At 45.4% G+C, this 19,698-nt stretch overlaps 12 protein-coding genes across 12 annotated transcripts; 6 read left to right on the forward strand and 6 right to left on the reverse strand.

The window, feature by feature from the left end:
- Positions 1 to 256: 256 nt before the first annotated feature.
- On the forward strand, positions 257 to 1,417 carry RRP43 (exosome non-catalytic core subunit RRP43; the record flags this gene model as incomplete). Its single annotated transcript, XM_037282074.1, has 1 exon — positions 257 to 1,417. One exon carries the CDS (start codon positions 257 to 259, stop codon positions 1,415 to 1,417), a length of 1,161 nt encoding a protein of 386 aa, XP_037137969.1.
- Positions 1,418 to 1,547: 130 nt separating this feature from the next.
- HG536_0B01580 (elongation of very long chain fatty acids protein) lies at positions 1,548 to 2,600 on the reverse strand (the record flags this gene model as incomplete). Its single annotated transcript, XM_037282075.1, has 1 exon — positions 1,548 to 2,600. The coding sequence occupies one exon, from the start codon at positions 2,598 to 2,600 to the stop codon at positions 1,548 to 1,550; it is 1,053 nt and encodes a 350-aa protein (XP_037137970.1).
- Positions 2,601 to 2,893: 293 nt separating this feature from the next.
- Positions 2,894 to 4,582, reverse strand: HG536_0B01590 (uncharacterized protein; the record flags this gene model as incomplete). The annotated part of the gene is made up of 1 exon (XM_037282076.1): positions 2,894 to 4,582. One exon carries the CDS (start codon positions 4,580 to 4,582, stop codon positions 2,894 to 2,896), a length of 1,689 nt encoding a protein of 562 aa, XP_037137971.1.
- Positions 4,583 to 5,087: 505 nt separating this feature from the next.
- On the reverse strand, positions 5,088 to 6,785 carry HG536_0B01600 (uncharacterized protein; the record flags this gene model as incomplete). The annotated part of the gene is made up of 1 exon (XM_037282077.1): positions 5,088 to 6,785. One exon carries the CDS (start codon positions 6,783 to 6,785, stop codon positions 5,088 to 5,090), a length of 1,698 nt encoding a protein of 565 aa, XP_037137972.1.
- Positions 6,786 to 7,231: 446 nt separating this feature from the next.
- Positions 7,232 to 8,500, reverse strand: RPN7 (proteasome regulatory particle lid subunit RPN7; the record flags this gene model as incomplete). Its single annotated transcript, XM_037282078.1, has 1 exon — positions 7,232 to 8,500. The coding sequence occupies one exon, from the start codon at positions 8,498 to 8,500 to the stop codon at positions 7,232 to 7,234; it is 1,269 nt and encodes a 422-aa protein (XP_037137973.1).
- Positions 8,501 to 8,710: 210 nt separating this feature from the next.
- Positions 8,711 to 9,343, forward strand: YTH1 (cleavage polyadenylation factor RNA-binding subunit YTH1; the record flags this gene model as incomplete). The annotated part of the gene is made up of 1 exon (XM_037282079.1): positions 8,711 to 9,343. One exon carries the CDS (start codon positions 8,711 to 8,713, stop codon positions 9,341 to 9,343), a length of 633 nt encoding a protein of 210 aa, XP_037137974.1.
- On the reverse strand, positions 9,321 to 10,391 carry ISR1 (putative protein kinase ISR1; the record flags this gene model as incomplete). Its single annotated transcript, XM_037282080.1, has 1 exon — positions 9,321 to 10,391. The coding sequence occupies one exon, from the start codon at positions 10,389 to 10,391 to the stop codon at positions 9,321 to 9,323; it is 1,071 nt and encodes a 356-aa protein (XP_037137975.1).
- Positions 10,392 to 10,789: 398 nt separating this feature from the next.
- PIL1 (lipid-binding protein PIL1) lies at positions 10,790 to 11,815 on the forward strand (the record flags this gene model as incomplete). Its single annotated transcript, XM_037282081.1, has 1 exon — positions 10,790 to 11,815. One exon carries the CDS (start codon positions 10,790 to 10,792, stop codon positions 11,813 to 11,815), a length of 1,026 nt encoding a protein of 341 aa, XP_037137976.1.
- A 299-nt stretch (positions 11,816 to 12,114) lies between these two features.
- COG4 (Golgi transport complex subunit COG4) lies at positions 12,115 to 14,655 on the forward strand (the record flags this gene model as incomplete). The annotated part of the gene is made up of 1 exon (XM_037282082.1): positions 12,115 to 14,655. One exon carries the CDS (start codon positions 12,115 to 12,117, stop codon positions 14,653 to 14,655), a length of 2,541 nt encoding a protein of 846 aa, XP_037137977.1.
- A 426-nt stretch (positions 14,656 to 15,081) lies between these two features.
- Positions 15,082 to 17,688, forward strand: FHL1 (Fhl1p; the record flags this gene model as incomplete). Its single annotated transcript, XM_037282083.1, has 1 exon — positions 15,082 to 17,688. One exon carries the CDS (start codon positions 15,082 to 15,084, stop codon positions 17,686 to 17,688), a length of 2,607 nt encoding a protein of 868 aa, XP_037137978.1.
- A 140-nt stretch (positions 17,689 to 17,828) lies between these two features.
- PRE2 (proteasome core particle subunit beta 5) lies at positions 17,829 to 18,692 on the reverse strand (the record flags this gene model as incomplete). Its single annotated transcript, XM_037282084.1, has 1 exon — positions 17,829 to 18,692. One exon carries the CDS (start codon positions 18,690 to 18,692, stop codon positions 17,829 to 17,831), a length of 864 nt encoding a protein of 287 aa, XP_037137979.1.
- Positions 18,693 to 19,147: 455 nt separating this feature from the next.
- On the forward strand, positions 19,148 to 19,672 carry RPL11A (60S ribosomal protein uL5; the record flags this gene model as incomplete). Its single annotated transcript, XM_037282085.1, has 1 exon — positions 19,148 to 19,672. The coding sequence occupies one exon, from the start codon at positions 19,148 to 19,150 to the stop codon at positions 19,670 to 19,672; it is 525 nt and encodes a 174-aa protein (XP_037137980.1).
- Between the last annotated feature and the right edge of the window lie 26 nt (positions 19,673 to 19,698).

Consider the following 19,698-nt stretch of genomic DNA (forward strand, 5'->3'; position numbering starts at 1 on the left):
GCTGACCCATATAACCTACAAGAGTCTTCGGAGCTTTCTTAACTATAATATCTAAGATGCTTTATAGCCTATAATGCTAGATTTGGCTGAAATTTCCTCTTTAGTCACTTCGACTTTTTTGGGTAGTCAGTCGCCCAAATAGGAAATTGGCTAAATTGCCTACTTTGGTTAGCTGAAAAATTGAACGATGAGCTTGTTAACATTATCAGTCGTCATACACCAGTAACAGGTCAATTGGATCTCTATAGGAGATAGGATGGCGGAGAATGAAGCAGAAAGTTTAGAAATCCACCCAATCACTTTTCCGCCCCAAGTTCTGGCTCGAATTGAGCCTGAATTGTCGCTTCAGAGACATTTATCACTGGGCATAAGACCATGCTTGAGGAAATTTGAAGAGTTTCGGGAAGTTCATGTCGATCAAGGAAGCTTATCTCGTTATAATTCAAGATCAGGAGGTTCTAATGCAACGAGCAATAGCATTTTGGGCTCAAATGTTCTAAAATGTGGTTCAACATTTGTCATAACATCTATCACCGGGGCAATCATAGAAGAAACTGTACCATTGAGAAGTGAGAACATAGGCGAGGAGGAGCTTATGGAGTTGACGAAACGGAGAGACGAGGTTGGGAAATACGCTACCGTTTTCCCCTTGGTCGAGGTCGAAAGAGGAAGGGTTGGAGCGCCAACCGATGAGGAAATGACATTGTCACAAAGACTGCACGATTGTATCCTACATGCAGGGATTATTCCAAAGAGAGCACTTGATGTTAAGTGCGGTGTTCGTATAACAGGCAAAGACGGTGACGTGAAGATTGTATATCCAGATGAGCAAGCTGAAGATGTGACTGTATCCCATTTGCAGCAGCAAAAGAAGTGGAGTTATGTGTTATATGCAAAACAGCGAGTATTCAGTCGAAAAGGACCAGTGTTTGATTTGTGCTGGAACTCTCTCATATATGCGCTGAAAGATACCAAGCTTCCAAGAGCTTTTATTGATGAACGTGCAACGGACTTTAAGATGACTGTCAGGACTCGTGGAAGAAGTGCTACGATAAGGGAGACTTATGACGTGAAATGCGATCCTGAGGCGTGGGTGCCATTAAACCTCGTGGAATCGAAGATCGGATACGCTTCGAATTTCGGCATCGTTGATCTGGATCCTGAGGTGCAATTAAATGACGATGAGGACGAAGACATGGAGTTACCAACATCTCTATTACTGGCAGACATCGATACAGAGGCTGAAGAAGCATGTATTCGATCAACGATATCAATCATCGGGGATTCCAGCGGAAATTTGAGTAGTGTATCGCTTGTAGGCGGCGGTGCTAAGATAACGCCTGAGGCCATAAGAAATGCATTATCGTTATCAAGGAAGAGGTCTGCAGATTTAAGTAGCAAGCTTGCTACAGCCTAGCTTGGCCAATTTACCGACAGGCTCACTGGTTATTAATACATAGTACAATTCTTTTCTTTGACAGGCTACTCTACAAACGAGCTAAACATGCGGCCTATTCGGAGCGTAGCTTAGTGGGGCTAACAAGCGCCTAGATCTTTCTCCTTCTCACAGGAGAGGGAGATGGAGTGGAAACGTTTTTCAGGTCGACGTTAACGTATTCGTTGACCTTAGCGGCGACGCCACCACGAGCACGCTTGATGACTCTGCTCTTTTTCGTACCCTTGTTCCTGTAGACCTCGATGTAAAAAGAGATGAACAGAATCAAGTATGATGAGATGATGGCAAAACCGGATAAGGTGGCTGGAGTAGAACCAACACAGTCACCACAGTGTGGGAAAGATGGGAAGAAAAGATGAGCGACCTTCTGGTATACGGCAAAATAGATAAATCCAATATCCAAGATGAACTGAATGATCTGAAACCTCGTAACCCACTCCTTCCACCACACTCTGATGCCCCTAGCAGCTAGAAAGTAATAGAAATACATCACAACATGAACCCCGAGGTTTAGGCCAATCACAACCCAGGAGATTGCAGTCGTGCCTACCAGTTGCGTGTAGCATAACAATGCGGTGGCACCGTGATGGTACGTGTGCAGGAAGGTCAGATTTTTGTGCTTTAGTACCAGAAAGAGGGTGTCCACGAACTCAACAAACTTTATCAAGTAGTTCAAGTAGTACAATGTGACCATTGGTTGAGTCCAAGCGCCGATATTGCAAATAGCATAGTATAATCCATTGCGGGAAATCATTGGGATCAATTGTTCGATCATGAGTACCAGTAATAACAATGAGGCAGTGGTGAGGAAGATGTTATGCAATTGGAAAAAAAAGTTTAATTTCAATGGCTTGCTTCCCTTGAGCACCGCTCTGCCCCCAAAGATTACGACATAGTATGTGACAATTGCGGCAACAACGCTTGGTAGAGTACTCAAAGGCAACTCGCCTTCGACAAATTCGAATTCATTTGGGATGAATCTTCCTGCAGTTACTTTCGTAGCCACACAGTTGAAATGATCCCATAGTGAAATATTGAAAAATGGACGATCCAAAGTTGGCATGAATTCTCGCAATTTCGGATATTCCTCTAGCAATTGAATTGCGTATTCTTCTAGCCACTGAATGGCATATTCTTGTTTCATATTCCTTGGTTCTCTTTAATCAGCGATAGTATAACTGAGATACCGGGGATAATTATAACAATCTGAGAAGTGAGCTTCTTATGTTTGGACCAGTAAAGAGAAATCGGTCAGTTTCTCGACATTTTTTTTGGTCATATTTCTTAATTCCGACTGATTTTTGGCGTCGAGAAATAGTACGGCGCTACCAAGCAAGATAAACCAGTATAAGCTTAGATATGTCATAGATATTCTGATCCTCTAGATCAGACAGTCATATAAAAGATAAAGAGCTAAGTATCCAAAAAATGCGTTAATCAAGCTGCACTCGAAATACCGACCGCCTCAGCGTAACCTGCAAGGTCTAGTGGCTGATATTCAACGTTCAAGCGTTTGGCGAGTGTGGCACCAAGATCTCTGTTCAGCAAGCCAAAATATTGGGTGACCCTGGCCTTGATTGCAGGGTCAAGACACAGCGAAACATGGTCGACCACGTTGTCGATAAATATCTTCTTGGTTTCCTCGTCAAACACCTTTTCGTACAAGGCTCGAGGTTGCTCGAGATCTAACTCGCTGACACCACTCTTGAAGTGGTAGTCGTTTATCTTGCCGTTGATAATCTTCTCGTGTCTCTCTCTTTCCGCTTCCTGCTGGATCAAACTCCTCTTGGCTTCCTCATCCAACACAACACCAGCAAACTTCTTAGACAAACTGTCGTCGGTTGAAGCCTTGAAGTTCATAGATGCCTTAGAAAGGGTTGAAATGTAGTTTGGCTCTCCCCCCTTGTTGTACAGGCATTGAGGACCGTCGCGCTGGAAATTCGAAAGGGTGTGGGGACAATCAGCTGCTTGCTTCCTCGTCTTGCTGCCGGTGGAGAAGAGAGAGGCATATGGACAGCCCGCGTTTCTTGGTCTGTTGACTGGTAATTGGGCGTAGTTAGCACCTAATCTGTGGCGCTGAGTATCAGGGTAAGAGAGCAAGCGTGCTTGTAAGACACTGTCGTTGGAAGGCTCGATACCGGGAATACAGGTGTTGCTTGGACTGAAGGCAATCTGCTCGATCTCCTCGAAGAAATTGTCAACGTTCTCAGTAAGCGTGATTTCGCCGAACTTCCTCAGTGGGAACTGTGAGTGAGGCCAGACCTTGGTCAAGTCGTTAACGGAGTATCTAAAGTTTTCCGCCTGCTTTGGAGTCATAGTTTGCACATAGCAATTGTACTTAGATTTCTCACCGTTTTCCAACTGACGGAACAATTTGGCTTGGTTGTAATCAGGGTTGGACCCGGCGAGCTTCTTAGCCTCCTCAGTACTCAAGCATTTGAAGCCATTGACTGGAAGAACGTGAATCTGCACATACGTCAGTTCATTCTTCTTATTGATAAACTTGAATGTGTGACCTGAGTAAGAGGACATGTCACCCCAGTGAGCTGGTGTACCTCTAGGCCCAAACATATACACTATCTGGTGAATAGATTCCACATTCTGTGTCAAGTAGTCCCAGAAAGTTGAGCTGTCGTCGTCCTGCCCCAGGTGTGATTGAGGATCTCTCTTTTGAGTGTGAATAAAATGCGGGAACTGCAGACCATCTCTGATGAAGAAGACCGGAGTGTTATTAAACACCCAATCATGGTTACCCCAATTGGTATAGAATTTCCAAGAAACGCCTCGTGGATCCCTTACAGTATCCGGCGAGCCTTGCTCACGACCCACTGTAGAGAAGCGGACTACACCCGGGCACTTGTAACCCACCTCCTGGTAGGGTGCGGCATAGGTGATATCGCTCAGAGAATCGGTCAATTCAAACTCGAAACGGCAACCGCCACCCTTGGCATGAACAACTCTCTCGGGAATCCTTTCCCTGTCGAAATGGGCCATATTCTCGATGTGATGGACATCTTGCATTAGCAGAGGGCCATCAGGCCTGGCAATTTGGGAGCCATAGGGATGATGGCTGTAGGCGAACCCATTTTCTAACGAGTATACTTGAGGTGGAAGATCTTTACCCATTGTTTAGTTGTTCTGTAAGTTATGAGCTGTTAGAGATCTGAAGAACTCCTCAGATATCTCCATTGAAGCTGACCAGCGATCCTACCTTTATACCACTGCAATTCTTGAATAATGGCTCGACCCCTTGGATTAATTGGTAATAGTCTTGACAAATGTTCTTTCAGTGAACTTTAGAGCAATACTTGATTCTTCCAAACCGATATGACCGCAAGCCATAAACGAGCATGTATCATTATTATTGCGAAGAGATCTGCCAGATCAGTTGACTCGACCACCAAACGTCGATAATAAGCTTTCTGCGAATGAATCGAGCCAACAGCAAACATTTACTAAGACAGCAAGCAAATTATACGTAAGGCTGAACTACTGGACCAAGTTCGTATGTTTAGATATAAGGAGTTAGAGAATGCAAGACAATTGAGCAGTAGCGTTATTGTACGTATTTAGATCTTATATCCAGGTTAGACAAGTCCCCAGCCTGTACGTAATCTTGATTTCCGATCGATCAAGCTGCACTCGAAATACCGACCGCCTTAGCGTAACCTGCAAGGTCTAGTGGCTGATATTCAACGTTCAAGTGTTTGGCGAGTGTGGCACCAAGATCTCTGTTCAGCAAGCCAAAATACTGGGTGACCCTCGCCTTGATTGCAGGGTCAAGACAGAGCGAAACATGGTCGACCACGTTGTCGATAAATATCTTCTTGGTTTCCTCGTCAAAAACCCTCTCATACAAGACGCGAGGTTGCTCGAGATCTAACTCACTTAAACCACTCTTGTAGTAGTACTCATTTATCTTTCCGTTGATAATCTTCTCGTGTCTCTCTCTTTCCGCTTCCTGCTGGATCAAACTCCTCTTGGCTTCCTCATCCAGCACAACGCCGGCAAACTTCTTGGACAAACTGTCATCAGTCAAATTCTTGAAGCTGAGGGATGTCTTCGAGAGTGTGGATATATAGTTTGGTTCTCCTCCCTTGTTGTACAGACACTGAGGACCATCTCTCTGAAAATTCGAAAGAGTGTAGGGGCAATCGAAGTTGCCAAGCGCTTGCTCCCTCGTCTTGCTGCCGGTGGAGAAGAGAGTGGCATATGGACAGCCTGCGTTTCTTGGTCTGTTAACTGGTAATTGGGCATAGTTAGCACCTAATCTGTGACGCTGGGTATCGGGGTAAGAGAACAAACGAGCCTGCAGCATAGTGTCGTTGGTTGGCTCAATGCCGGGAATACAGGTGTTGCTTGGACTGAAGGCAATCTGCTCGATTTCCTCGAAGAAATTAATGACGTTCTCAGTGAGGGTGATTTCACCAAATTTCCTCAGTGGGAACTGCGAGTGAGGCCAAATCTTGGTTATATCATTGATTGAGTACCTAAATTCTTCTGCCTGCTTTGGAGTCATAGTTTGCACATAGCAATTGTACTTAGATTTCTCACCATTTTCCAATTGACGGAACAATTTGGCTTGGTTGTAATCAGGGTTGGACCCGGCGAGCTTCTTAGCCTCCTCGGTACTCAAGCATTTGAAGCCATTGACTGGACGGACGTGAATTTTCACGTAAGTCAATTCATTCTTTTTATTGATGAACTTGAATGTGTGACCAGAATAAGAGGACATGTCACCCCAGTGAGCTGGTGTACCTCTAGGCCCAAACATATACACTATCTGGTGAACAGATTCCACATTTTGCGTTAAAAAGTCCCAAAATGTTGAAGTGTCGCTGTCCTGGTTTAAATGTGATTGAGGATCTCTTTTCTGTGTGTGAATGAAATGTGGGAACTGGAGGCCATCCCTAATGAAGAAGACTGGTGTATTGTTGAAAACCCAGTCATGGTTACCCCAATTGGTATAGAATTTCCAAGAGGCTCCTCGTGGATCTCTGAGGGTATCCGCAGAGCCTCGCTCACGACCCACTGTGGAGAAGCGGACCACGCCCGGGCACTTGTAACCCACCTCCTGGTAGGGTGCGGCATAGGTGATATCGCTCAAAGAATCGGTCAATTCAAACTCGAAACGGCAACCGCCACCCTTGGCATGAACAACTCTCTCGGGAATCCTTTCCCTGTCGAAATGGGCCATATTCTCGATGTGATGAACATCTTGCATTAGCAGAGGGCCATCAGGCCTCGCAATTTGGGAGCCATAGGGATGATGGCTGTAGGCGAACCCATTTTCTAACGAGTATACTTGAGGTGGAAGATCTTTGTCCATATCTAATTGTATTGTGCAAGAGATAGCTTGTTGCTTGTTTCCTATCTCTTGTCATTATGCTGAAATACCTAAAGCTTGATACCCTTTTATATCACGATTGCCGCTGGACATCTCAAGGCTTGCTAGTACCCTTAATGGCACAACTAAGTCTTGTGATAGCTTCAAATAGACCTTGCACATTGCTATGTTTACTTTTTTCAAACCGATATAACCGCAAGCCCTAGTCTGGCAACCAACGTCACGTTAAGGTAACCTTAAGGATACCTTGTACCTTATTGTTTATCCTAGGAATCAAACCTGTTAACCTGTGCCCATGAAATTGAGCAAACCGCAAACAATTCTATTGAATGACAGTGGACTTCACGTGTCAAGACATTATTGGGCCGGCGGGCCAGCGATGTAGGCAGAAATGCATATTATTAGTCGTATTTATATCTTGGATCCAATTAAGCGACCCGTTCCGAGCCCGTAAGTTTTACGGCCGCACCATATTTTTGAAGCTTAGTTAGCAGTCCATCCCCTTGCTTGATGAGCAGATGGTACTGGGCATTCTTGTTATCAGGTCTGTTTGTTTCGACGATCCCATTGACTCTGTCAATAACGCAGTTCAGTTGTTTATTTGGGATGAACTTACCTAGGTCATTGTCCAGGAACTCGACTGATACTCCGAAGGCGCCTGCCATTGACCTGAGAGACAATGTCTTGTAGGAATCAAGTAGCTGAGCATACACTTTTCTTCTCATCTCTCTGACAAAGAAGTCTGAGTGGGCGTTTAGGTACTTGCATGGAAGCAGAACATTTTCGTAAGTTTCAAGCAGAAAAGGGAAGAAACTGGAGTAATCGGAAGTGTATAGGGAGATCGTGAGGGAAGAGATGGATTGAAGTGCGGAAGTAGTATTGAGCAGAGAGAGCAGCTCCGAAGAGTCAATCACCTTAGATTTAAGCTCCGTTCTTTCCAACGTAAATAGACCTGCAACGGAAGCGTAAGTAGCGATGCTTTCATACGACGCCAATTCAACCGAAGTGAACGTAGCCAAAGAATCGACTAGCAATTTAGCTGCCTCTTTGAAATTTCTAACTGCTAAGCAGTGGATACCTTTATAGGTTTTGAACCTGTTTCTTCTTTCCCAATCGCCGCCCTTTTCGATCATAACGTTTATTTGCTCCAGTTTTTCCTTGACGAAAAATTGATCATTGAAGAAGAAACCAATTCTAGTAATGGTGAACATGACATCTATCTTCGCTCCAGTAGAGATGGCTTTTCCCAAGGCCTTTTCCAGGGTGTCTAAGGCGTTAGCGCGATCACCGATTTGCGTGTAATATTCTCCGAGCTCGATCCAACATTGTGCCTTCTCCAATTCCCCTTCATCGTTCTCCTCCACCTCTGTAAGCTTGTTCTTGAGACTGGCGACCTTTTCTTCGTTCTTCTTCAGTAATTCTTGGTATAAAGCTTCGTCAAATTTCAAAGTGCCACTTGGGAGGTACTCATCGCATAAATATTTGTAATATGGGGCCATTTCCTCTTTCTTTACCAGCTCGAGGATTGATTCGATTAAACTCTGCTTATCTGCATTCACTTTAGGTTGAGTAAGGATAAATGCCTTTTCAGAGACCTCATAGTTTGGAACTCGGTGAACCGCTGGATCCACGAAGCGGGTCTCCTCGCCATTTTCGTCGCTATCATTACTGACTTGGTTACTAGTATCCTTTGACATGGCACTATTGATTCAATGGGTTTAACAATCCTTGCCATCTAGAAGTTAAACTAGCGTACCGGTGGCAAATGCCCTGGCCTTAGAAATAGCTTGTGGATCATATTCGTATATAGTGACTTCGAAATTTATACCTAAGTTCAATTGATATATCTATTACTAAATCAGCCTTCCGATGCAACCGACAAAGCTAGACAACGTTCATCACTATTAATGTCGCTGGCTCATCCCGACACTTCAAATTACCCATTCAAGTTTGAACCTTTCCTAAGGCAGGAGTATTCCTTTTCACTTGATCCAGATCGGCCCATCTGTGAGTTTTACAACTCGAGAGAGGGTCCCAGTTCGTGTCCTCGTGGAGTATCATGTCCTAGGAAACACGTTCTGCCCATCTTTCAGAATAAAATTGTCTGCAAACATTGGCTGCGTGGGCTCTGCAAGAAAAACGATCAGTGCGAGTACCTGCACGAGTACAACCTTAGGAAGATGCCCGAATGTGTCTTTTATTCCAAAAACGGCTATTGCACTCAAACGCCGGAATGCCAGTACCTTCATATTGATCCTCAATCGAAGATTGCGCTTTGCGAAGACTACACGATGGGATTCTGTCCTCTGGGCGCGCAATGTAAGAAAAGACACATAAAGAAAGTGATATGTCCCAGATACATTACCGGGTTCTGCCCACTAGGACGGAAAGAGTGCGACATGGCGCATCCGGAATTTGTGGTACCGAGCAAGATCAGCAGACTGTGGATCAAGAAGGATGAAGAGATTAACACAAGAAAGTCTGACGCGGAGAAGGAAAGAAGGCTAAACGCAATCATTAACGGTGAAATCGAGATATAGCGACTATACAATCTTCCACCGGAAGTCTCTTTACAAGGATCAACGACAGAAACGAAAGCTCGTCGGGCCACTGGCAATGAAGCGATTTGCTCAACACGTTCAAATTTATGGGGTCATTCTTTAGCACGGCGTTCACCAGCCATTGCGACTGCTGAACCGAGTATGTTCCATGGTTCTTGGCCTGCTGCAGCTCGCGGAACGGCTCCTGCCGAGTGATCAGCGCCAGCAAACAGAGCCCCAGAGAATAAAGGTCTGTGTCAAATGACTCTATCGAGTCTCGCAACGTTTCCGGAGCGCAGTACTCCATGGTTGCCTGGATCGACGCGCCGCGGATCGCGCGACTACCGCGCGGCACTTTCTTGGCAGTGCTAAAATCCGCCAAGAAAAAATTAGGCTCTTGCTCGAAGTCAAGCAGTATGTTGGCCGTCTTTATATCCCCATGAATGAAAGCCTGCGTCTTGAGGGACTGCAAACAGCTCAGCGTCTGTTCAGCGGCCTTCCACCAGATCCGCCGCACTTCCACGTGATCATGTGCTTGATAGAAGCGCTGCAAATCCATCCTCATCCTCGGCATCACAATGCCGGGCACACACTCGCTGGCCCGCAGCCCCGTGAATTGCTGCTTACTAACGTACGAGACGGCAAGCACTGGCGTCACGTGACGACATTGCAAAGCAATAGTATATTGCACTGCGGCCTCTAACAGCACCATTTTGCTGTGCCTCTTCGAGCGAGGGAACTTGATCACCTTCCCCGTGTTCAGTACCTCGTACACGTAACAGTACGGGCCTCGTCCGACCGGCAGCGTGCCCAGATGCGCTTTCGCGTCCGCGATGAGATCCAGTCCGCGTCCTGCTAGCGAACAGAGCAGACGCTCATCCACATCACTGTCTCCCCTCGCAGAGCAGGGAGATTTGGGACACTCATTACCCCATCGCCTAAGATCTCTGGCCAGACACTGTGTCGAAGAGCATGGAACGCCGCCGTCTGACGCCTGCGTCCCAAACGCCAGCGACGGTGAGGTAGGAGGAGTATTCATGCTGGCCATCCCTGCCCTACCCGATGGCACGAGCTTACTTTACCACAAGCAACTATATATGATAAGCCGTTCAATGTTATCGGCCTCATTGACGGACGGGTAACGCGAGCTCGCCATTTCGAGCAATCAATCCGGCTTCTGTCCCATTTGGGTCATCGCGAGCAATTCCTTTTTTTTGCTCTTGGAAGACCCCTAAAAGGGTAGCTGGGCGAGGAAAAAAGCTTGGCTGAATTTCTTCGTCGCGGGTATAAAGGCCCTGAGCGAGGGAAAAGGGGGAAGGGGTAGTCCTGTAGCGATAGGGTTCCCTAAGGCATATAAGTATAGCACGACAACGGCAAGACGCGGGTAAAGGTTATTGTCAGATCGTGAGATTGAAAACTAGGTGATACTAAACGGTCTGTATTGAAATGCATAGAACATATTCATTGAGAAATACCAGAGCTCCAACTGCTTCGGATCTACAAAATCCTCCTCCACCACCAGCTTCTACCAGAGGCAAATTCTTTGGGAAAGGGGGGATTGCTTACTCGTTCAGGAAGAATGCTGCTGGGTCCTGGGGTCCAGAGCTTTCGAGAAAGCTTTCGCAGTTGGTAAAGATTGAGAAGAACGTATTGCGGTCTATGGAGATCGCTTCCAACGAGAGGCGTGATGCTGCCAAGCAATTATCTATCTGGGGGTTGGAGAACGATGATGACGTTTCTGACATTACGGACAAATTGGGAGTGTTGATTTACGAGATCAGCGAGCTGGACGATCAATTTATCGACCGTTACGATCAGTACCGTTTGACTTTGAAGTCGATTAGGGATATCGAAGGGTCCGTTCAGCCTTCCAGAGACCGGAAGGACAAGATCACCGACAAGATCGCGTACTTGAAGTACAAGGATCCACAATCGGCCAAGATCGAGGTGTTGGAGCAGGAATTGGTTCGTGCCGAAGCTGAGTCGCTTGTTGCGGAAGCACAACTCTCTAACATCACAAGATCGAAGCTGAGAGCAGCCTTCAACTACCAGTTCGACTCTATCATCGAACATTCTGAGAAGATTGCATTAATTGCCGGCTATGGTAAGGCCTTGCTCGAGCTTTTGGACGACTCTCCTGTGACGCCAGGTGAAACCAGACCTGCCTACGATGGCTACGAGGCTTCCAAGCAGATCATCATCGACGCGGAGACCGCCCTAAACGAATGGACCCTAGACTCCGCTCAGGTCAAGCCAACCTTGAGCTTCAAGCCAGAGGAGTATGAAAACTACGAGGACCAGGTCGAAGAAGAGGAGGAAGTCGAGGGTGGTCAGGAAGGCGCCGAGGAGGAGGGCAGATGGGCCCAGCACGAAGAAGCCGTTCAAGAGGTCACCAGTGAGCAGGAACGTCACAACCATGAAAAGCATGTCCACGAGGCTCACGGTGAGACTGCTACCACGACGGTGGCCTGAGAAACGTCGCATCTGCAACTGAATTGAGTCCTCATAGTTCCTTTATGAAGATTTAAACAACAAAAGAGATTTTTATCGTTTTTTCCATTCTTCAGCGTCTTGTTTGTGAGTCAAAGAGATGCTCAAACATTTTTTTCAATGTAATCTTTTAATATTATTAGTTAGACTACGTTAAATTAATATTTGTATCTATCTATCTACCTTTTCGAGTTTGATCCTCGTCCCTTCAGTGACGAAAAACAAAAGGTGAACGATCCATCAGCCCTGGGAGGCTTCCATTGGCAACGATTTGCTATATTATGAGCTCTAATTCCTCATCGTCATGGGACACTGATGTTCTTGAGGGTCAATTGTTCAAGAAATTAACAAAGTACTCGCTGTATCTGCAAAAACTGTCTACTGCCTCACAAGTGAAGAAACTATCACAAATCATAGAAAGGGATCATGAAGAACAATTGAGATCACTCGACCAGTTCATTCAAGAATCACAGACTAAACACAATAGGGCGGTACGAAGTCTGGAATTGCAGAGAACTGATCTGACTACTACTCTTTCAAAATACCATACTTCTTTAACGGCGATATCAAACTCCAATGTTACTGCCACGGCGATCCATGATGACATTGTTACAGTCGAACGTGAAGATTTACTGATTAAGAAAACTTTTCAATTTGTGCAGTCCGTTAGCATCCTAAAGAACAACATCTCAGTCATTCATAGTGCCCTTGAGGCTAGGGACCATCAACTGGCAGCAAAATCGATACATGAGATTAGGAGTCTACCAAAAGAAATTGTTGGGTCCGAGTTTGCCAAGAAGGTGGTCCCAACCAGTGATATACCCGAGGAGCCGGCTGTTCTGATAGAGAAATGGTGTAGCGACCTAACAGACATCTTCAAAGCTGACTTTCTAGAAGCTGCAAAAGCACAAGATATCCCACAATTGACTTTGATCTTTAAAATGTTTCCGCTAATAGGTCAAAACTCTTTGGGACTTGACCTGTATTCCAAGTATGTCTGTGGCATTATCGCCGAAGAAAGTCGGAAAATTATGACAATGGAAGCTAAGAAGAGAGGAGTTTTTGCCCAGGCTTTGCTTCATCTTTTCAAGATTGTATCTACCATCATAAACGACCACTCAAAGGTTATCTCGGCTTGTTATGGTGATAACTTCATGATCCATGTCATGGAAAAAGTTCAAAAGGAGGCTGATCTGCAAGCAGGTCTGATATTGGACACTTTTAATGAAACAAGAAAGGTCGACCGCATAACAAGAGCTATAAGTTCTTTGAATTTAAGTCACCAAGAATTCGTTAATGAGTACGGTCTGGAGCCTGACACTGTTCGCGCTCGAACCCACAAAATGAATGATCAGGTATCGGAACGTGACGGCGGCTTGAGTGATATCAGCGACATAACCGATGTACTCAGTGAATTCTCGCAAATGTTGCAAAACTGGTCAATGTATTCGAGATTTTTCTCCGTTAGATGGTACGAGTTTCTGAACGTCACAAACTTGGAAATGGTTACGCCGCCACCACCAATAGCTGATAGTCAATACTTTAGCAAGCTACAGAAGGACGCTTTTTATGCGAATTTTGAGATTTTAGTGACTCATTGTCTGGAGAAGTCTTTCAAGCAGAGCTTGTCCCTCGAGGAATTGCCCTCAATAAATGATCTAGTAATTTTCAAACGGGTAGAGCATACTGACATCTTTTCGTATCCAGTCTCATCAATCCTGGATGACCTTTCATTGCTTATAAGGAAGAATCTTATTCTGACGCTCAACACAGGTCAGACCCAGATCTTCTCCCGATTCCTGGATCAGATTGCGAAATTCTATCAGAATGAGTATTTGGTGAGATATATGCAAACGGAGCTCAAAAATTTACAATCGAGATTGAACTCTTCACTGGTACTGAAAAAATACGTGCCCAAAGCAGGCCCAGATGGATCGCTGAGTTCCAGGGCTGCTTCTCCCTCCGCAATGGAAACTTATGCCACAAACAAATTATCACAGTTCGGCTTCAATTTTAGAGGAGCAGCTGCGAATGCTCTAACCAACTTCCAATCGAATCTACAGGCAGTAGTTTCTGATGAAGACGCAGTCTTATCGTTGCATCACTACCTCATTTATGTCAACACTCTTTACATGAATCCTAAGATTGCGCACAGGCTATTTATCACAGAGATTTTGGAAGAAAATCCGAGGCTCTTACATGACAACTTCCCGTTCGGTACTGATGCGGATATTTTGGCTAAGAAAGTGGCCTCATGTGAGGCCCTTCTCGCCAAACAAACAAACAAACTGCAAAAATGGTCGATAAAGTTCCTGTTTGAAAATGTGCTTGCCAATAAAATACGAACGATTTTGAGTAACATCCTGATTAATAGTAACGATAATCATTATATCTCGGGTGCAGACGATTACGATGATCTATCAACAGTGCATGAATTTATCTCCAAATGGAACACCCACATGGTGCCATACGAGAACATTCTGACCAAAGACGCTTTTTTGGAATTATTATCACTAATAGTTAACTGCATCATCGAAAAGCTTGAACAAAGAATTTGGGCGCTACAAGTCAACGAGCTTGGCGCTACCAAGCTTGACCGCGAACTAAGCCTACTTATCGCCACTGTATGTCAGCAAAATTACGCGCTGAGGGAGAAATTCGCCAAATTGACTCAACTGGTCCTAATTCTTGGATTCGATGACGACGATTTCGATGTTGACGGCGGAGACCTAAAGGAAGAAATCTCCAACGACATCAATTGGGTTATCAGCCCACAAGAACGTGTCAAAGCAAGGAGTCTGAAAATTGACAGAAGGCATTGAGAACTTCTTGGTTACGTTTTAGCACTCTGAGATTGAAGATCCTTCATATAGCATTATTGCAGGTGTCACTATGGACGATCATTTCGGTCTTGACAGAATAAAGGTGAAAATGACCAAACTTGACAGACATCATCATGTAAACAAATGAAGATAAATATTTGCCAACCGCAGCATAAGTGACTTTCCTTTTAATACGGTAACGTAGTTACTGATAGGAGCTCCAAGTCGCGCAAGCAAGACTTATATTGGCTCTTTGTTGTGTCGCTGCTTTGGGGAACCAGCAATTCGTTACAACACGAGAAAATCTGGAACAATTTAGTGATCACTGCCTCGAATTTGTCGACTTTCTATTTCCTAGGCAAACGAAATAAAGCTTCAAGAGTCAGTCTGTACAAAACCTCTTTTGTTAAGGTGTCTTTACTTATAATGGGCTCAGAAAGTGTAATGAGTGACAATGGATCATCAGAATCAGCGGGCCCTAAACCAGCTACATCCGACCATACAATTTCTTCAAATGAAAGATTGAATCAAAATGTACCGTCGACCCCCAGTGAGTCGCTGCGGGGAAGTCCTGAAGCGAATGAACCTATGAGGCATAGACAGTCACAAAAGGAGGAAGATTATCTGGCTACTAGTGGCGAGTTAAAATTGGAGCTTCCAGATACATTAGAGCATGAAGATTTTTCGAAACTCTTGGAGTTTAGCGAGAAACATGATGATGATCTATTCACAACACAAGAGATTCTGCGACATGCGATCCATGAAGCAGGAGCTGAGGATCAAAGCATCGAGAATTTAAGTACAGAATTGCGTGACACTGGATTAGAACATAATGACGAAGAGAAATCTGAAATAAACACTAGCCCGAAAGATAGTCAGAGTAGCGCTCAAGACTATGGCCATGAAAATGAGAAAGCTGTAAGCGATATTAAGAAAGAGACGACCTCACCAAGGCGAACGTCCTTCGAGATAAACCAGTCTGAGAGCTCTAGAGAACAAAGTAGTCATACTTTTGACGACAGGATTAAAGGTACAGCCTCTGTTCCTCTTAATAGTGGGGAAGAAAGCCCAAAGAATGAGCAAGAGCCCTCAGCGACTACAATACTCGAAAAAGGCAATTTACTTCAATCCAAAAGACACGATTCCCTGACACCTGTCATGTTTCAGCAACACGAATTATTAACGGCGCAAGCGGATCCCCACCGGGACAGTGGCAATCAAGATAATGTGATGCTTTCGGATGAGCAGCCCACTATTTCTGCCTATGCAAGACTAGACTTTCAGAGCTTCACTTTCTACGTGCAGACTTTGCATGTGATAATAGGAAGGCGGTCAGAGAACGATTTTTCGCATAAAGTAGATGTTAACTTGGGGCCATCTAAATCAATCTCTAGACGACACGCCCAGATATTTTATAATTTTGGAACCGGTAGGTTCGAAGTGTCAGTCATAGGAAAAAATGGGGCCTTCGTGGATGACATTTTTGTCGAAAGGGGAAATACAGTGCCATTGAAGAATAAGACTAAGGTTCAAATAGGGCAAATACCGTTTCAATTTGTTTTACCAGAACAGGAGAAAGCAGAACAAATCCATCCAGCGGAGCAGGAAAAGGGAAGTTCCCAATTACACAAGTCTCCTGACGCCCAAAAATCAGAATCGCCGGTTAGGGTGGAACCAGGATCGTCCAGATCTCCGGAGACCCAGCCGGTGAAGCAAGTACTTAAAAAACAAGCGCCAAGAAAAGAGAAGAAGCCCACCAAAGTTCCTAAGAAGGTGTATGCGCTTGAGGAGATTCCGCAGGAATATAGGACAAAGCCAACGCTTTCGTATTCGGCGCTCCTAACCACATGCATACGGAAATATTCAAGCCCGAAAGGTATGACTTTATCGGAAATCTACAACGGAATCAGGGAACTGTTCCCCTATTATAAATATTGCCCAGATGGTTGGCAAAGCTCGGTGCGCCACAACCTATCTTTGAACAAATCTTTCCGTAAAGTATCGAAGGAGGGGAAAGGTTGGCTATGGGGACTAGACGAGGAATACATAGCTGAAAGAGAGCGTCAAAAGAAAAAGCAAGCGGAAGCTGCCGCTGCCAAAGCTGCCGCTGCACAGCGAAGGCTTGAACAACAGCAGCAGCAAAGAGCGAAGAAAGGTACTATACCAGGTACCATGAGTAGTATAAATGGCACCAGTGCACTACCGAAGCCCAATAATGGAAAACCACAAAATATCTCACAGACATTGGCTGCAAATAGGGCGGCCGATAAGAATTCAAGTATGGATGATCATCAAAGGACCATGAAATATCTGCAAGAACAGTTAGTGGTGCTTACAAGAGATAGGAAAGGTCTGTCCAAGCAGGCAATCGCCAGTATTTTGACTCAAGCGCTCGCGATGACCATCAATCAAGTTTCACAAGCTGCTAAGAGTAAAGGGATTACTGGTAATCCTTTGACAGCTTTGATGGACAAGAACCCTCAACATTTAAACCTAATTTTGGCGGCGGCAGTCAATGCTGCCACTTCAAAAGTAACCAATGGCAAGATCAAACAATTGGTTGATATGTCTCAGATCAGCGACATCACGAAGCATGTAAAACCAGCCTCTGCAGGTAGGAAAACCACGACTTCAGGCCCAACTTACAAAGCAAGCTCTGGAAATGGTAGTTTGGGCCCAGGCTCAAAGGGCGGCAGTTCATTTGACCCGACTTCCCTGTCCAGATTCTTTCAGCCCAGGCAGCCCAGCCGAGTGGCAACTTCGCCTGCTCTGGAACCTGCAGTCCCTCAAAAGCGTTTCCTAGAAGATAACGATGAGGAGGAAGAATCAAGTGATTCGGATGAGTCTTCAAGCAGCGAAGAAGAGAACAGTGACGACGGTGACGACAGCGATGACACAGATGACACGGATGACACAGATGACACAGCTGAGAACGAGGACCCGGATGACGAACCGAGAGACAATGGTACGAACGGAGATGACAAGCATGATTCACAGCATCGGGGCGATGTAACTGATGATAATTCTGAATGACGACACCAAGTTCCAAGGAAACTGGTCTATTTTACAACTAATGAGGGAATTACAAATGGGTGTAACTTTATTCTTATAGAAACATGTACCAACATATTTAAAGCATTGTGGAAAGTTTGCGCCTATTGAACCGGTGTCAATCAACCCACGACATTGTTGAAGGAACCCTCCTTTTCTTTGACTTCCCAGAACAAATCTCCAACATCGTAGTTACCGTGGTATACCCAACCGTTCTCCGTCACATGGTACAGGTTGACTGAACCACCGGAGTAAGCGTCTCTGTGAGCTGCCGCCAGAATGGACCTCTTCCCGAGGTATAGCGCTTCTTCCACGGATAGCTCCCACTTGTAATTGGCATCCAGCACACCGTATGCAAAGGTCTGGCCAGATCCGACACAAAAGAGGTCTCCTTTCAACCTGGTCCCGTCGGAATCAACATAGTATACGGTGGGGCCCTCTTTTTTCGTGTAACCACATATCATTGTCCCCATCGATAAACCTGCCCCCTTATATTGATACACTAGATTACTCAAGATCTTAGACGCTGCCGCCACCGAGATCCGCTCCTTCTCTTTCAGCTCGTGAAGCCTACATTGTGCTCCCAGCCATGTCTCCCAAAACTGACAATCGGCCGCGCCACCAGCCATAGTTCCCAACAGAAAAGGATTGATTTCGATTACTTTCTTGACAGTTTGAGATGCAATCCACGATCCCGCCGTCGCACGCGAATCAACCGCCACTACAATGCCGCCCTGGAATCGGAACGCTAGCGTCGTCGTACCGTGAGCGATCTTGATCTTACAATCTGGGTTTTTTGAATCGTCTGTGTGTGCTCTCAAAAATTCCTGCGGTGTCGAAATCGGTGGCAATGCAATCGAAGGCGCCAATCTTTGAAACTGTGATGTTCCCGTTATAAAGTCCCTCTCCAGCTCCTCTTCTCTATCATACTGCAGTTCCTTCACCAACGCCTTACTAGCTGTAAACCTATCGGCAATAGCTTCCATCCTGGCTGATTATGAGACCAAACCGTCGACACTGAGCTATACTGCCACCTATACTGCCACCTATCTGCCCTTTCGCCACCGCTTTACTTGTAGTTCGTTAAGGTGCTTTCCTTAAGACTGCCAGCTGCGGAGGGTAACTCTTCTTTCGTGAGACTGTTTGCATCCGTACATTTTCTGAGACATTTTCTGAATGTCTGGGTTCTGATTTTTTTAATTTTCTCGGTCCGTTTTCAAGTTCTCGCAACGAAAAGCGACGCAGTTTTTTCCCAAGCGGAAATTTTTCACCATCGCGGCGACTGGTCCACGTGACAGGCAGCGCAAGACTGCAGTGATACGGTCGGGATGGGATGGGTTCCACTTGCAAACGTCTTCCCAGTATACATGTTATATGAGATCTTGGTAGCCACTTGTGGTTGAGATTGTAAGCCAAGGAAGCACACCTCCATATAGCCAAGATGTCTGACAAATCTCAAAACCCTATGCGTGAATTGAAGATCGAGAAGTTGGTCCTGAACATCTCGGTCGGTGAATCTGGTGACAGATTGACCAGAGCTTCCAAGGTGTTGGAACAGTTGTCTGGTCAAACGCCAGTGCACTCCAAGGCTAGATACACTGTCAGAACCTTCGGTATCAGAAGAAACGAAAAGATTGCCGTTCACGTCACCGTGAGAGGTCCAAAGGCTGAGGAGATCTTGGAGAGAGGTTTGAAGGTCAAGGAATACCAATTGAGAAACAAGAACTTCTCCGCCACCGGTAACTTCGGTTTCGGTATTCAGGAACACATTGACTTGGGTATCAAGTACGATCCATCCATCGGTATTTTCGGTATGGACTTCTACGTTGTCGTTGGCAGACCAGGTAACAGAGTTTCCAGAAGAAAGAGATGTAAGTCTGTTGTCGGTAACTCTCACAAGACCTCCAAGGAGGACACCATCGCTTGGTTCAAGCAAAGATACGATGCTGAGGTGTTGGATAAATAAGCTTCGCCTTGTGTAGTGCTATCTCT

This window comes from Torulaspora globosa, chromosome 2 (assembly GCF_014133895.1).
Source record: "Torulaspora globosa chromosome 2, complete sequence".
Taxonomy (NCBI): Eukaryota; Fungi; Ascomycota; class Saccharomycetes; order Saccharomycetales; family Saccharomycetaceae; genus Torulaspora; species Torulaspora globosa.